We start from the raw sequence: 16,470 nt of genomic DNA, 5'->3' as shown, positions 1-16,470 counted from the left end.
TGTGGTTGTCTATTGATAGACAGAAATCCCCAATTGACATTTGTTTTTCTCTGTAAGGCTTGCATATAGTTAGTTTTAATTCTGCTGAAGAGGAGTGGAAAAACAGGCCTCCTTGCTGCCCCCACATCTTAAGTGGAGCTCTCAAATTAGAAACCTAGAATTAATTCAGTATTTTAAACTCTGATCAGAGAATGTCGTCCAGATGGATGGTCACTGGCTTCTGTTAGCTGTTCTTTTGAAGCAAATGGGACCAAATGCAAACTTTTGGGTTCTTGTGGATATTCAGTTTTAGTCTTGGAGTTTTTCTCATATTAAAAATCTAAAACTTGCTGCTTACATCTCTTTCTAAACTGTGTGGGAAGCAGTTTTCAAGCCGGGCAACTTTTACACTGACTGTCAAAACATGGAGCTGACTCTCTTAAAAAAGCAAAGATATTGATTTGGAGGTGGTGAGATGGCATTAGAATTGATTCTCACTGAACTCATAACTTGACTGGGCTATTTTTAATAGAAAATACCAGAATTTAAATCTCAATTTTAAGGTGGCTGTGTGTAGTGGCGTTTTGTTATGCTTTAATTGCAATACTGGTTATTTTCCCATATCATCTTCAGGTTTTGGGAAGGGAGGCTGCAAACAGCTGGAAGCAGGAGATCCTAATTGATGTCAGTTTTTGGGGCTAAGGAATTGAGTTCAAGAAGTAATGGTGTAGTCATTTGTCTAACATACATGTACACAGTACATCAAAAACAATGCCTGCATAGATGGCATGCTGGTTATGAGTTATGAGTGATCTCTTTAGGTTAAGATGATGGTGCACAGAGACCCCATCCTAACCATGCCGGGTGTTCTATGGTGTAAGGAGAAGCCAGTCAGGGCTGCTGGGAGCTCCAGGCCTAACAGTGGGATACAGCAGAACAAAAGAGTGGGAGCAGGAGGCAGCCGAGGTCACTGCACTGCATTGCCAGTGCTACTGACTGAGCAGCTACTGCTGAGTTACTGTGTGAGCCCCTGGCCACAGTGCACGCAGGGGCACTGAAACCACGCTGCAGGTTTCATGGCAGTCTGCTCTCAGGAATAAAGAGGAAAATGCAGAGATGTGAAATAGAAAATTGCTTGGTTGGCAGGGGAGTAATAATGCCCTATTATTGATGGCTCTCCGTGGTACCAGGCGCAGTGTACAGGCAGCATGACACAGAACCTGAGCAAGGAAGGGCTGAGCGAAAGCCACTGCGCATTTACCATTTAAAGAGCACACTAGGGTTGTTCCAGTCCGTTGAAGAGAGCTGAGGAAAGTGTTTGTTCTAATTATTTGAGTTTAATTACCTAACTAAAAAAAGTCCATCCATTGTCATGGGTTTCCAGTGGTTATATTGTACTTAATGTATCTTGTAGTGTTGTATGCACAGGCTTTTGTTTCAGCCCTGTCGCTGTATGTTCATGAGGGACTAAACTAAACTGAAAAGAATGGGAGACTGCAATCTGGGTAGTGGTACCACTTAACTAATCTTTAAGCTTTTGTCATACGTATGTTAAGCAATATAATGTGCCTGTGTCCTATGTAACTTCTCTTGCCCTTTGATCATCCACTTTCTTTTTCCCCAGGGGAAAATTTTCTATATTTTATTTCGGTGGAGTTTTAAAAAAACACAAAACAAGCAAACCAGCAAAAAACCAACCAAAACCACAACAAAAAAACCCCAACCCGTATTACAAGGGATAAATTAAAAAAATATTTTGTGGTCTTGGACTGATAGACTGAGGTTTGTGATGGTTTTCAGCTTCTCTGGGAATTCGTTTTCAGCTCGGTCATCTATGATTGACCCACAAATGACACATGTTGATCATAACACTTAACTAGCAGGTGCTTAGGTATTTTGCTGTAGAAGATCATGTAAGAATAGGAAAAGAACAGCAGACAATAGAATTACAGGCTGAACTGTTGCATTTTATGCTTTCAAATCTCCACGCACTCCCCATCTTAACTTTGTTTTCATTTGGTTTTAATGAAATCTTTAGTAGTCTCTTCTGGACAAAACCATTCTATGCCACACATCACCTCTTTTGGCTGAGAATGCCAAGTCTACCTAGGACTGATTTTGTTTGGGAGATTTTGGAAAAGTGAAATATGTATTTCTGTGAGTAAATTTCAGATACAGTTTGTTTGTCTTCTAAAATGCTTACATCAAATGCATTTTGCAATTTCTGTGAAGATCACTGAAGTTTGGTCACGCTGAGAGCGGGTCCATCCCACGGTCTCAGTTATATTCTGTCTGAAGCTGACAAACTGCACAAGAGAAAAACGTCCTGCTTGAGAGCCTAAAGGAGAATTAGAAACATCATGACAGTGAAGATGCCATTTGTTAAAAGGAAATTGAGAAAAGGCTCATACTGTCAAGCAGAAAGTGGGGGATCAGGACTGGAGGTTGGAACTAAGATCTGTGCAGTCAGAGGTGGCATGGGAGGGGTGGTAGAAACTCAGTACAAGTGCATTTTAGCCTGCACTGCTGAGGGAGTGCTGGCTGCACAGAGCTTGGGGATAAGAGGAGGTAAATTTGGTGTAAACTTGCTCTGTCTCAAGTGGGTGTGTATTTTGATACAGTCTTGAAGATATTGTTACTTATTTTTTTTAAATCTTGTGCTGTTAGTTCTTGATTATGTTCTAGCTTTTACATTTCCAGAACCAAAAAAATTTGCACTGGAAGATAAACTCAGCACAAATTCTTTTCTGGGCAATGTGTAGAGCAAAAAAAAAGGAGGAAAATCTGTGGAAGATGCATAGGGAGGCTACAGGCTTAACCAGTGAAGATTAGTCAAAAGGGACTGAAAAAAAACAAACTAGTTTTATAATAGCTGCTGTAAGCCAGACCCATGTTATGACATGTAATAAATTATTTGTAGAATTTTAAAACTTTGTTTGGGTTGCTGTTCTCCACAGCTGAGGTGTGCTCAAAGCCAATAAACTGTGGCAAGCTTGTACTGGCTCTGGCTTAAGTTTATTCTGTGCTTAAGAACAAACCTTATGAAATGCCCTGTACTTTCAGAGTAGGGGCCAGATGCAGTAGAGCACATCAGCAGGAGCACGGAGCTAGGGCAGCAACTGGGGGCACGAGTGAAGTAAGGACTGGGCTCTTCTGTGCCGAAGGGAAGGAGTGGGGTGCAAGAGACAGCCTGGATGGTGGGAAGGGAGAGAAGAGTAGCGAGGTTTGAGCATGGAAATACTTGAGACCAGTGACTTAAATGCTTGTGTTTTGTGTGATTTAGTGGTTTTATGCTCTGTATCTGGTTTTCCAGGGTGTCCCAAAACCAAGTAGGACAACATTTCACCTTTGTGCTCACCGACATTGAAAGTAAGCAAAGGTTTGGATTTTGCCGTTTGACGTCAGGAGGCAAGGTCTGCCTCTGTATTTTAAGGTAAGTTGGTATAAGAAAAATTAAGTCAAGGAGTCAATATAAAAAAAATACAAGAACAAAATTAGCTTTTGCAAATTCTCTGCTAATGTGTTTTACTTCTCTATCAGGGTATCATTTTTCTACAACAGTGATACTCTGAGTTAATCTTTTCTTCCTTCATCAAGCTAGAAACAAATTTTTTTGCTGTACTCCTAACATTGTCGGTCTGGCTTCTAATGCTGTAGTAACAATGTTTAATCAGTTACATGCACTCAAGTGTGCACATCTAAATACAGTATGGACTACTGCAGAGCAAAGGGTGTAAATTCTCAGCTGGTGTAAACCTGGGTATTTCTTTTAACATTTCCCTGTAGACATACATTAGCTAAAGATTAGTCAATGGTCCTGTTACTTGGTAGAAATAGCTAGGAAAATGAAAAGTGGCAAGCTGTAATTTTTCACTGAACCATAACCAAAGCATTGCCTTTATTGCTTATATTGTGACAATTTCAAATTTACAATGCACAGCTGAATGCATAACAGCACTAGCTTCAGACCACTGTACTTCTAGCTGGGGAGTCTGTTTGTCTTCTCTGTGTGTGTGTGTGAGAGTGTGTGCTGTGTTTAGCTCAGACAGAAAGAATGCATCAGTTTCCATCTGATATGTTCTGGTATCCAGTCTGGTTTTCGCTCTGAATCCAAGATCCATTAGAAGTGATGAAATGAAAGAGGACTCACTAAGCAGATTTCTTTTGGCATTTTATCTGTTTTCACCTTGCACATGATTATTGATCTTAAATTAACCAAAGGAAAAAAAATAAATTAACAAATGAATGCTGTCTTTATATATAAAGAGTGTGTGTGCATGTTCACTGTGGCTTTTGTCTATATATCAAAATAACATAAAATGATATTTGCTGTGTTTATATACACATGATGACTGATGTATGAGCAATTCAAACTACTTTTTCATTGCAGGTATTTGCACAATAGTCATAGACTTTTAAACACACAAGGGCAGGTGTACATAAATGCCATGTTGAATTACCATCTCCATATGCACATCCATGTATATTGCCTCAAACAAGAGGAATATATTAAGATTGCCGACCGAGGCTTTTACAAAGACATCTAGAGATAGTCCAATACAAAAAAGTTAACTAAATGAAGTCATCATAAATAACTGAAATATAAGCAAGAATCTCTGAAAAGAAGAGCAGAAACAAGCCAGTCAAAGTGATGAGAAGGAGATACCGTAGAGATTTAGATAGGCTGGTGAGTGGGTAACAGGACACAACTTTTCTGTTGTGCGTGTCTTTTGTCGATGGTACCAAACCATGTATTAAGCTACTAAAGACAGAGGATTTGAACTACTGAGTGGCATTCTTAACTGAAAGCTGAAGAAAAGGCTGCTTGTCCATCAGCAGTTTAAAGCGGTGTCTAAGATTAAGGTCATGTGGTTTATGAGACTTCTCTCTGTAATTAATTTTTTATCTGAAACACTAGCTAAAGGAAATTATCCCTGAATTTGCAGCCACATGATCCTGCTTTAAACTGGATAGTTTGAAACAGAAAATATACTTGTACATAGAAAATTCTTGTATAAGTTTTACGGGACTTTTTTTGTGTTCTGTATATACATGTATATGAATTGTGTAAACAGAATCTTCTCCCAATCAGAATGTATTGTTCAAGTTCTCTGTATGTTTATCAAGTGAAGAAAAAATCCTCCCAGGTAGCTTTCTCAGGCATTGTCAAAAATGAACATGCAGAGCTTTCCTGCAGTTGCCAAATTCAAAGTACCAGTAAGTGCTAAACCATAGTAAGGTGAGAAAATAAATCTTGGATTATTATCCAGAAAAGTTGTGCGATTCCTTTGCAAGTTTTATTTTAATTTTTTTTTTTTTAAACTGCATGGCTGCTTTTTGAAGCTCTCAGTGTGGATCCTGCTGTATCGCCTCCTCCCTCTCCACAAACTGTTGAACTAATGCAGCCCTGTAAGACAGCAATAGGCATATGTCACAATAGGCATATGTCACAATAGGCATATTGTAAAATACCTTGTTGTGCTCATATCCTGTACTGGATCTTTTCTCCTAGTTTTATTTTTTCTATTTTTAGGAAATGGTTTTGTTAGTTGAGGTTTGAAGTGGCACAATAGAAACTTCAGTGTTCACTTTTGAATAATGGGAGCCTCAGTTCTTCTGGCTGTTGTTTCTAAGTACCACTGCTGCTTGCAGTAGGAATAATACTTTCAGGGTTTACATGAAATTGTTTTTGTATTACTTGAACGGTTTTAGTGCAAAGTACAAATAATTTGTTAAAAATCCTGAAACTGTTGATGGACTCTGAGGTTGACCTTAGGTATGCCGAGGAACACAAAATGCATCATTAAAATGCTTAGTCCTAGATTTCATTAATTTTATGACTATAAAATTGTCACCTACGTTTCTAAATGAAATGCTCTAATAAGGAAGACAGGTTTATGTGATCAGGCTTTGTAGTTCTTCAGTTCAGACCACGCTTGAAACTTTTTCACTCTTCCTTTAGGCAAATCCCTTAGAAGCAGAATGTTTCAATTTTACACATTTTGTGTCAATTTTCCAGACAGAAAAGCAGCCCCTAGACATTAGACATTTAGCTACGGAAAGGCAGTTTCCTTAGTTTTATTTGATTACTAGAAGTTAGATTCCTGCTGATAGTTCAGGACTGTTAGTGGTTACCTGACTATTTGACAGAAAACATTTCCTCTCCTTTGTTTAACCTTTGACTCATGAATGTAAAAGTTTTATCAGAGCTATAGCAGAAGCACCAGTGAGGTGGAAGTCTACTTATGGCAACAAGGGTTATGTGTGACTTTGAATAAAAGTCTGAACTCCTGCCTTGTGGCTCATTTGGATTGAAAGAAAATGTTAAGTACGTTTTTAATTAACCATGAAATATCTTGGTCTCTTGCTTTTGTGGCAGACAGTGGCTGTACTTTTAAATAAAGACCCCTGAATTCTCAGTCAGGGAATATATATCTATTAAAACAATACTGTGTATGTTTTGATGTTTCTCTTTATTATGGAAGAAATATTTAGAAAAATTTTTGTATGTTGTTGGAGGTTGCCCTATGTTTGTCTTGTATGTTTGTTTCTCAAACAGCTGTTGATTATAACATGAGGAATGCAAAGACAATGTGTACAATTAAAGAAAAATAAATAGGAAACTAATAATGATTTCATAGCTTAAGAAATAAAATTATTTTTATTTGAAGTTTAGGTTTCTACATACATTAAAATTAAACATTAAAGCCCTGTTTTTTCTCTGCTTTATCTATTGTGAAGGGGCTTCATCGATAACCTTTTGACATTTTCATAAAACAGCTAATTAATTATAAAATGCACTCCTCATACATAATTTTATGAATACAAATGTGGTGGTAAGGTCTTTCTAGTAATGGACTTTAATTTTGATTTTTATCTGTTGTTAAGGTACATATTAGTGTGACAGTTTCGAGTTAGGAATAATATATTGCAGGTCTCTGTTAAATTCAGCCACTTCAAAACTATGTCCTTCACACAATGCATTTCTGTACTGACTTGAGAAAAAGTTGTTACCGAACATAATAAATGGTGATGGACACTTGAGTACTGGATGACTTTTCTGTACATAGACTAGTTCTTCTGTGCAAAACAAAGATTAAATAATTTTGCAAGATTTGCTAACAGGACAAGCTAAGAAGATTCTTTTACCTGTAATGCTTCTTGTTTTTAGCTATCACACACAAAAGTGCCATAAAAGGCAACAAGGCCGAGTGCCAGCTTTCTGCACATGGGTCCCAACAGCCCCAAGCAGTGCTGCAGGTTGGGGGAAGAGTGTCTGGAAAGCTGCAGAAAAGGACCTGGAGGTGCTGGTGCAGCTGAACATGAGCCAGTGTGTGCCCAGGTGGTCACAAAGACCAATGGCATTCTGGCCTGGATCAGAAATAGTGTGAGCAGCAGCACCAGGGCAGTGATTGTCCCTCTGTACTGGGCACTGGTGAGGGGTGTCTCAAATCCTGTGTCCAGTTCTCAATTCAGGAAACACATTGAGGTGCTGGAGCGAGTCCAGAGAAGGGCAACGGAGCTGGTGAAGGGTCTGGACCACACAAGTCATATAAATAGTGGCTGAGGGAGCTGGGGGTGTTTAGCCTGGAGAAAAGGAGGCTCAGGGGAGACCGTGTCGCTCTCTATTACTCCCTGAAAGGAGGTTGTAGCCAGGTGGGGTTCAGTCTCTTCTCCCGGGCAACCAGTGACAAGAGGAAATGGCCTCAGGTTGCACCAGCAGAGGTTTAAATTGGATATCAGGGAAAAATTTCTTCAAGGAAAGGATTGCCAAGTACTGGAACAGGCTGTCCAAGGAGGTGGTGGAATCACTGTCCCTGGAGGTATTTTAAAGATGTGTAGATGTGGTGCTTAGGGACACGGTTTAGTGGTAGATTTGGCAGTGCTGAGTTAAGGGTTGGACTTAATGATCTTGAAGGTCTTTTCAAACTTACCGGATTCTCTGATTTGATGTACAGTGCTTTATCCAATATGATGTACGGGATAAAGATGTAAAACATGGGCTTTAATAATCATGGCAATGTTTATCTATGAATAAATCTGTTTACTAGAGTAGTCCAAATGGACAATTAGGATTATTAACAAATGTGCCTTCCAAAATGGGCCTATGATATGTGGACAAAAGTGTTGGCTGACAGCCTTGAGGATGCTGCAAAATGTGAAGAGCTTATACTTGGTCTTTGAACTGAGAATCTAAAATACCACCTGAGAGTTGTCTTTATTATGAACACAGCTGTGTTTACTTTTGAATGCAGAGATGCATTCTATATGCACACACACACACAAATGCATTCTTTATTGTTTATGAAAATGACAAATATAACAATTCTTTATTATATTGAATTAATTATATTTAGCAAATATATAAAAGAAACATATAAAGTGAACTTTTTTTGCTTCCAATAGGTCTTTGTAATATTTTGTTGCAGTAAGAACATTATAATTAAAAATATTGACAAAAAGTTTTGCAATGAAACTGTTCTATTGAAGAACTGAAGATTATGTGGAAAACAAGCATAGGACAGGTTCTGGTGGCCTTTGGTTTCATGCCATATAATGTAATGGAGTACTTGTTTTGATTTCCTTAACTTTTCAGGTTTAAGAGGCACGTAGAATTTATATTAACCTCATGTCTGTGATTATAAGGCTTAAAGCAATTCTTTTTCCAACCTTTCAGCTCAAAGGAAACTGACTTTATTTTATAAACTATGTTGAAGTAGTGTGTTTTTACAATGTTTTTCTTTGTACTTTCGTTACACAAAGACATGGAAGTGTATCATGAGCCTGATTTTGCTAAGGGAATAAATTCTTGTTCAAGTGCTCTGGTCAGCATACCTCACTGTACGAAAGAAAAATTCTCCCGTGGCTTTTTGCTAGGGTTCATTAATTTCAAATAATGAATTTGACCTTTTTTGCACAGACTTAAAAATTGTATTTAATTTTTCTTTTCTCAGTAAGAGAGGAGTTGAGCTCATACATACAGGAAAGAAGTATGGTAATATTTTATTGAAGTAGGAGCATTTATTTTTGTAGAATGCTGTTCATAAATGTTCATTATGAAAAATAGATGATCAGATGATATTTTGGAGTATTCGACAGCAAAATATACTGGGGTCATGTATACTGCTAACACAGAGGTGATAGCAACAGACTGGAAAGCCTTTAGGTAGTCTCACCTGTTTGTGTGTCCAGTGTTATAAAAATACTTTGCAATTTATACCTACCTTGTGCCTTGACTTGGACAAAACACTAGGACAATGTTACAGTCCCTGCTGCAATTTGAGGCTGTAAAGCTGTTCAGTAGCTCTGACATTTGCAGGTACTCTGAACGCTGTGGTGAACAATTCTGTTTGCCCATCTAGGCTGTGGTTCAATGATGTGTAAAACCAGGTTAACATGATTTCAGGAGATAATAGAACAGGAGTCTTAGGTGAAAGAAAGCTCAAAGATCAGATGTTTTAGGTGCTATTATGATGGGTGTTTTACAAGGGCGTGCAGCATTCATGCCTGTAAGCAGTGAGTGACCTTACACAGGTGCACTGAAGTAAATTTTTATGATTATATAAGAATATATTGAATAGCAAATGCAATAAGGTCACACCTTAACCACTGTCAACAATACCAAGCATTAAAGGTGTCTGTGAGCATTAAGAGGTTGATGTAGTTTTGATTAATAGCCAGCACAGGGTATGGTAAAGCGTGATAAAGACATTAATAGAGTGGCTTTAGAGGAAATCATTAAATCATTGCCACTGTGTCTCTTTGGTTTGGCAAGAGTAAATTCATGATGGGTTTTTGTGGTTTGGTGGTTCGTTGTTTTTTTTTTTTTGGTTTGGGGTTGTTTGGTTGGTTGGTTGGGGTTTTTTTGGTATGTTTTGTTTTTTTTTTGAGAACCAGCAGTTAAGCATTTATAAGGATAGCAAAAAGTAAGATTGCTAGACAATGCATAGCTGTGTTCAGATTTCTGCTGGTTTTTTTTTTTTTTTTTTTTTTCCCTGAGAACTGGGATCTATTTCTACAGCTTTGCCAGCTAAGTACTGAGAACAGAGGTGTTAAAAAGAAAACATAACCCTTCACTGGAGTCACTGCACAAAACCCTCGCTTCTCTACCAGCTGGGCTTTCCCCTAGCAGCTTTCCTTTTCCTATCAGGGAAAACATTTAGGTTCTGCATGGTGGGCTTTTTCAGTGGCAGTTAGCACGTTTCCTGAAATATATAAATTTGAAATTTTAAGGTCTGTCCACAACGTGCCCTAAAGCCTTTAAGAAATTCACGTCTGTAGATTTACACTGCTCTGAATAACAAAGTCTGTAGTATTGCATATAAATAAATAAAGCATTTCAGGCTTTATTTCATTTCCAGCTCCCCCTTCTAATCTCAAACAGAGATGTCTAACAGACGTGAGAAGATGTGTAATTTGTAAATGGGGTGTAATTTATACTGGTACTATTTAGTTTATCAGATTTATTAGCTTAAATAAGGGCGATGGAAAGTTCTGTAGCATGTGGTCACTGATGATGTCACTGTTAAAGGTAACTCTTCTGTAAATAGGTGACAAAAAATGGAATTTATTCCATTATGTTTGAATTTCTTTCCTTGTGCTCTTCAGTTTTGTCTTATTTATCTTGCATTCTGTTTAACTCAGAGTATTGCACTCATACGGGCTGCAGATTAGTGTTAAAATTCTCTTAAGTATTCGTGTATTAATGTACTTCGTGTTTACAATATTGGTGAATGTTTTTATTTTTGAAAGTTAATTCTATCTATAAAAATGGCTTTATAGGGAGACCAAAATTCTTACCTATAATACAACGTCTATACTACTGTGTTGCGTTGCACCACTTGTCAAATATGGGGTACCTGGTCTGCCCAGGTAAAGTCGTTTTTGATTCTTTTGGGAAGCAGCAGTTCTGGCAGGACACTGGGTATAGGAGGATGTAGAATTTCAAAATTACAAATAACTACTGAAAGCTGTAACAATTAAAGATAGTGGGAAGGAGATTGGACAGTGTTTGAAATGGGTTTTTTGGTGCCTTTAAAATAATAAGTCTAAGTATTATGAGCTAATCTATGCCTAATGGAACTTCATAGAGGTGCCCAGCATATCTGTCTATCAGTGACATACCATTAAATGTGTGGGGAAAGTTTTATATGCTTTTCATTTATATGTAAAAATATTATAAAAATGAACAAGTCAGATCAATCATCATAGTATTTTATAAGCTCTGGAAAAATACATTGATATTTTATTCAACCCCTTTTTTCCTCCTCTTTTAGTTACTTACCATGGTTTGAGGTATACTACAAACTCCTAAATACCCTGGCAGATTATTTGGCTAAAGAACAGGTAATTTTAGATATTCTATTTCTTTGTGGAAAATATTTTCCTTGAAATAGTAGTCACCATTTGAAATGCTGAAAAGGGATTCTATACTTTTTAAAAGTGTAAAATTTTAGTAGGATTTAGTAGCAAGTGTATTCATCTTACCGAAATTCAAAGAATCTGAACATACAGCTGCCACAGTCACTTGAATCCCCCATTAGTCTTAAAAAGCTGCTGAAAATATACCTTTGTAAAGTGTCAGTCTCAGCATAGACAAGTCCTGGGTGAAGTGTGAGCAAAGTGTCACATCACTGGAGACTTGTGACGTATCAATTGTAAACTGTAGATCTCTGGAACTATCTGATTATCAGCTGCAAACGCTTTTTGTTCAGAACTGTATAAAATATGATGTACTATTTCACCCTTCATATTAACTAAAAACTACCTCTCATAATTCTGTCATCTCAGCTAGCAGGACAAAATTACTTGCAGCATTTGGTGAAGAATCATGATAGTTTACTTTGCATATTCATGAGCAATTAGATGTATTCCAGCATTACACAGCAAAGGAACCACTGGCATCTGTCTTTACTGGGAACATTAAAGCTATACGTTTCTGCTTTAACTGTATTTGTGTACTAGATTACAATTAAAAAAAAAGGCATCAGTATTTAGCCATATGCTCTTGACTGGAGAAGCTGACATTTCAAAAATACATGAAGTATAGAATAAGCAATAATTCTGCATTATAGTAAATGGACTATAGAGAATGATGATATTTTATGTAAAAAGGAAATGCAGTAGGAAAGTTTGGTGTTAGCTGTGTGTTTCAATAAAGTGTTAAATATATATGTCTTACAAACACTGTAATGAGAACTTGGTTTGGACCCCAATTTCACTGCTATAGAAAAAATTCTTATTAAGGTTCTATTTGCAGAAGGGGATGGGTGTTGTCTTGATCACCAGTGCTGGCATTGCAGCTATTACTTGAAGCAATTTAAGTAGTAGAGTTTTATGTTTGTTGTTTTATATGCTAAGAAAACTGCTTTGATGGGTCAGAAAGTTTTAGCAGTACTGAAGTATTTTGTTACAGTGCCTGGTGCCACACCTGTTGCTGAGGAGGCTGTTGGAGGCTGTTGCTCCCTCCTGGCCCCAGGCACTGTTCATCTGACCAAGAGCTAGACCCAAAGTCTTGTCAATTATCTTGTTTTATGTGTTCTGATGAAACATTTTCAGAGTGTACAATATAGATATGTAGCTGCATATTTAGTAAAACTTTGAATAGACATATATCCTGGCTAACAGTTTTAGGAAGATGATGTCCAGGATGCATGGACCAACTAGATATTTTTTCACAGTTTTCAGTTGCAAATGATGTGATTCATTTAAGGAGTATATGGGGAAACATAAGAGATTGCCTTAACTTGCAGATACCATCATTTTTTGAGATACAAAGCTGGCCTGAATTTTATACTTAATATTTAAATACTTCACTGTGAATTACAATTGGTTTTGTCCTTAAATATTTATACTCTTTGGTAACATATAGTTTGATGTGTAGTAAATAGTAATTATTTTTTATATGATAATTAACTACCTTTTAAAAATATTCCCTACAGGAAAATGACTCAAATGATTTGTTGAAATCATTGTATAGCCATCCTGTGCCAAAGGCAAATGCTTTAGTCAGTTTAAGTGTGGTAAGTATTTTTTCTTTTTTATTCCTACTCTGATTACTGATTATGAAATAGTAGGTAAAGTTGAAACAAAAAGAAACCTCAGCCCTTTGAAAGAGTAAATTTATGTTGCTTCCCATTATTAACTGGATTGGACAACCTTTTCTTTTTTTTTTTTCCTTTTTTTTTTTCTCTGTGCAGGGTAGAGTTTGTCTCATATTGTTTTCTGAAAGTCAGAGTCATAAAGAAGCAGAAATTTGAATTTTGTTCTATGGATGAGAAAGTAAACTGAAGTGGGATCTGACAGGGCTAGAACTACTTCTTTGTGCTTCCAGCTGTTTCATGTAGACAATTTTGGTTTCTCCTGCTGTGCATCAGGAGACACTAACTCAGTTTTATTGCCTCTTATGTCTGAATAGGTAGATTTGTAGGATTGGACAAAAGTCTGTGTAAGCTAGCTGCTTTCCCATCCTCCTTCCCCTTCTTCTAGTTTTGCTTAATCATGCAAAAATGCTGTAGGAAGAACAGTAGAAGTGCACTCTGTTATAGGAAGCTTGCAACACATCTAGGTGAAAGAATGTGCCCAGGCCTACCTTGCTTTTGTGCTCTGACTTTCTGGGATGTCAGACAGGGCACTGAATCTATGGCAAGATGATGTTATTGCAGAAACATCAAAAAGTGAACCTGTCATTGTTACAGTTCCTAAAGTTTTAAGCAGAAATAGCATATGTTTAAATACAGTTGTAGAGCTTGTGTGAAATATAAAGCCCATACAGAGCCTCTGCTGTCTCCAAGGCATTGTGCATGTTCAGAGCAGTACAGTTACTGCACTTGGCAGTGTGTAAATAGCTGTTTCTTGATTGAACCAGCACAGTTTTCAGGATGAAGAAAGAAGGGATTTTTGTAAAGGCTTCCCTTACACACACACTGTAAGATCATCAGATTATTTATCTTGACCTTATTTGTATCATTTCTTGTTAATTTCAAATCTTTTATTTTAGAACTGAAGCCAATACTTCCGTTAAAGTAAGCGCAGACTCTAGAAAAACCCTCTTATGAAGGCACAGACAAATGAAGAGTCTACCACTTTTGTTCCAGCAGTTTCTGACCCTTGCTGCTTAACATAATGCTACCTTTATTTTAATTTCTCATGTTTCAAATCCCTTGTTTTTCACTAGGCTACAGGGACCTAATATTTTCCCACCTCGAACAGTGCTAATCGACTGTAATTGGAAGTCCTTCCAGTCTTGTTTATTGTTTTTCACCAGAACAATACTGGGTTTTGAGGCTGCAGTTGGATTTTTTCCGTTGATAAGGTTTTTTTTCTTCTGTTGTCAGTGTAATGTTTCAGTTCCTAGTACCTTTGCCAAAAATACTTCTATATATCAAATAATATTTTTCTGCCATTAATTGCAGTATTAAAACCACTTATAATTTGGCAACTCCAAAATGCTTTATAAGATATCCTTCTAAAGTCCTGTGGTTCAGAAGGACATGTAGAAGTTTTAAGATTTCTTCCTTGCATTTCTTGCAAAGTGTTGCTCTCAGTGTTGCAGTTCATCTTGGATAGAACTTGCCCACCTCAAAATGAATGTGGTGGTGAATACAGCTGGCTATATTGGAACGACAAATTGCTTGCAGTGAAGTTGATACTTGTTAGTTTTTATTTCAATGTTGTATGGCTTTGGAATTGTTTTTTTTCTCAATTACGCCTTGTTCCTAGTAGCTTGTTACATCAAAGAGTATTGTAATCTTTCTAGCTGAACAACTATTGTCTAAATTCAAGGCTCTTGCCAGGGACAGTTGAGCAAATATTGTGGGTTCAGATGGGGCAGAGCAGGAAGGAATAGATTATCTGGACTCCTGGTGCTTGTTGGATCTACAGGCATCTTTGTTTTTGTAATGCTTAGTGCTGCAGGGAGCAGGGAAATGGTTATGGCCACTTTCAATTCTAACTCTGTGTGCCTGGTCTTTTGTATTGATGTTTCTTTCTTGGTCCTCATACATTGTAAATAAGCTGGACTGGAACCTTCAGTAATAATAGACTTAAAAAGAAATCATAGTCTGAAAAATAACTGTAGAAATGACATAATGAAGAGGCTTTTCTTTGTGCCAGGATCAGTGTAGTTCAAATTTCATGGTACAGAATTAGGAAGATGCCTCCCTCATTCACTCAGGTGTGCAGCAGGGTACATTGCAGCAGGGTTTGGATGGCAGCCCCCAGTGGTACGTAGGACTCTGTGTGTATTACTATGCATAAATAACATCCATTATCTGGATACATGGTGTTTTCTAGTAATCCTTGGTTAAGAGGACACCAAAATGCCTTGGTCCAGTTAGGGATCAAGTTCTCCTCTCACCTGTTGGTTGTAGTAACAAATAGTCTGCAGCTGAATAACAAAGAGTCTGCATTTATTCTAATGAAATCTGAGCTTAAATTTAAATAGGTCACTTTTCTTTTACCCATAGAGGGCTAGCAAAAGTGATTTTTTTGTTAGTTTGGTTTGGGTTTTTTTTTGTTTTGTTTTGTCAGAAAAGCTAACTAAGTCTGAATTCAAATATGGGAGAAATAAAAAGAAGAAAACTTATTTTCAGCCAGTATTTTAAACATGGAATTTTACAAGCATTAGAGCCAGCTTTGGCCTTTTTTGCTGAAAAACTAAAAAGTCAATTGTTCAATCTTTCTCTCGTCTTGCATAAGAACCAAGAGATGATTTTTACAAGTGAGCAAGTTTTGAAAAAACAGCCTTGTCTTGTATCGGTGAGTTTAAAAGGCACTGACTGTCTAAAGCCTATTGTAATTAAAGAAATAATTACTTGCTATCGAATATCTCTTGATTTCAGGCTTATTTGTACCTGTCCTTTGGGAGATTCTGCTCCTGCTTTAGCCTAAAAGAGCAGTCTGATATTAATGTGCCTTTTCTCTTTAAATCAAACTTCAGAGCTATGTGTGCATGCATCGTAATCCTTGAATTGATGAACAAAACTTGCATTTTCTAGTGTCCTTTTTAGAGAAAACTTTATGCAGGACAGCAACTATTAATTTAGTATCTCTTCCAAGGTCATATGTCTTCCTAAGGGAGTTCACAAAGATGTGCAAGGACTCCATACACATTATTTTTGCTGCTTTATGACTCTTAATGACTGCAGTAATGGCCTTTGCTTCTCATGGTTCTGGCTTCCTTTTCTGTTTAATGAATGAAATATTATTACTTTGTTAATTATAAATAATTACTTCTCTAAGTTATTAACTTCATTACTCAGAAATCTTTTGATAAATATTCTGTGACCTTATTACATATAGGAAATAATTTTCTATTTTCACTATACTTCTGAAGAATATAGGCATTCTGTCTGAATATTTCCCTGTTCTTGACTGGAGAAAAAAAAATCTCAGCTTTTTTTCTCTGTTGATGCAAAACAATAAGCAGTGATATTTATTGTGCAAGTGGTATGATGTTTATGGGATGCTGTTTTAAAGCCAGTTTTTTTC

General features: G+C 37.0%; 1 protein-coding gene across 1 annotated transcript in view; it reads left to right on the top strand.

Annotated features, from left to right (window-relative positions):
* Window positions 1–16,470, top strand: part of DENND1B (DENN domain containing 1B) — a 156,613-nt gene that overhangs the window by 63,184 nt on the left and 76,959 nt on the right. Inside the window, exons 6-9 of the mRNA XM_029962239.1 lie at window positions 3,293–3,412; window positions 11,256–11,325; window positions 12,921–13,001; window positions 15,679–15,738. Of these exons, the coding sequence (XP_029818099.1) occupies window positions 3,293–3,412; window positions 11,256–11,325; window positions 12,921–13,001; window positions 15,679–15,738 (331 nt within the window). The remainder of the gene's footprint in view (window positions 1–3,292; window positions 3,413–11,255; window positions 11,326–12,920; window positions 13,002–15,678; window positions 15,739–16,470) is intronic.

This window comes from Manacus vitellinus, unplaced genomic scaffold (assembly GCF_001715985.3).
Source record: "Manacus vitellinus isolate BGI_N305 unplaced genomic scaffold, ASM171598v3 scaffold_44_pilon, whole genome shotgun sequence".
Taxonomy (NCBI): domain Eukaryota; kingdom Metazoa; phylum Chordata; class Aves; order Passeriformes; family Pipridae; genus Manacus; species Manacus vitellinus.
Note: the sequence above shows the minus strand (reverse complement) of the source record. Positions and strands in the feature narration are given on the sequence as shown.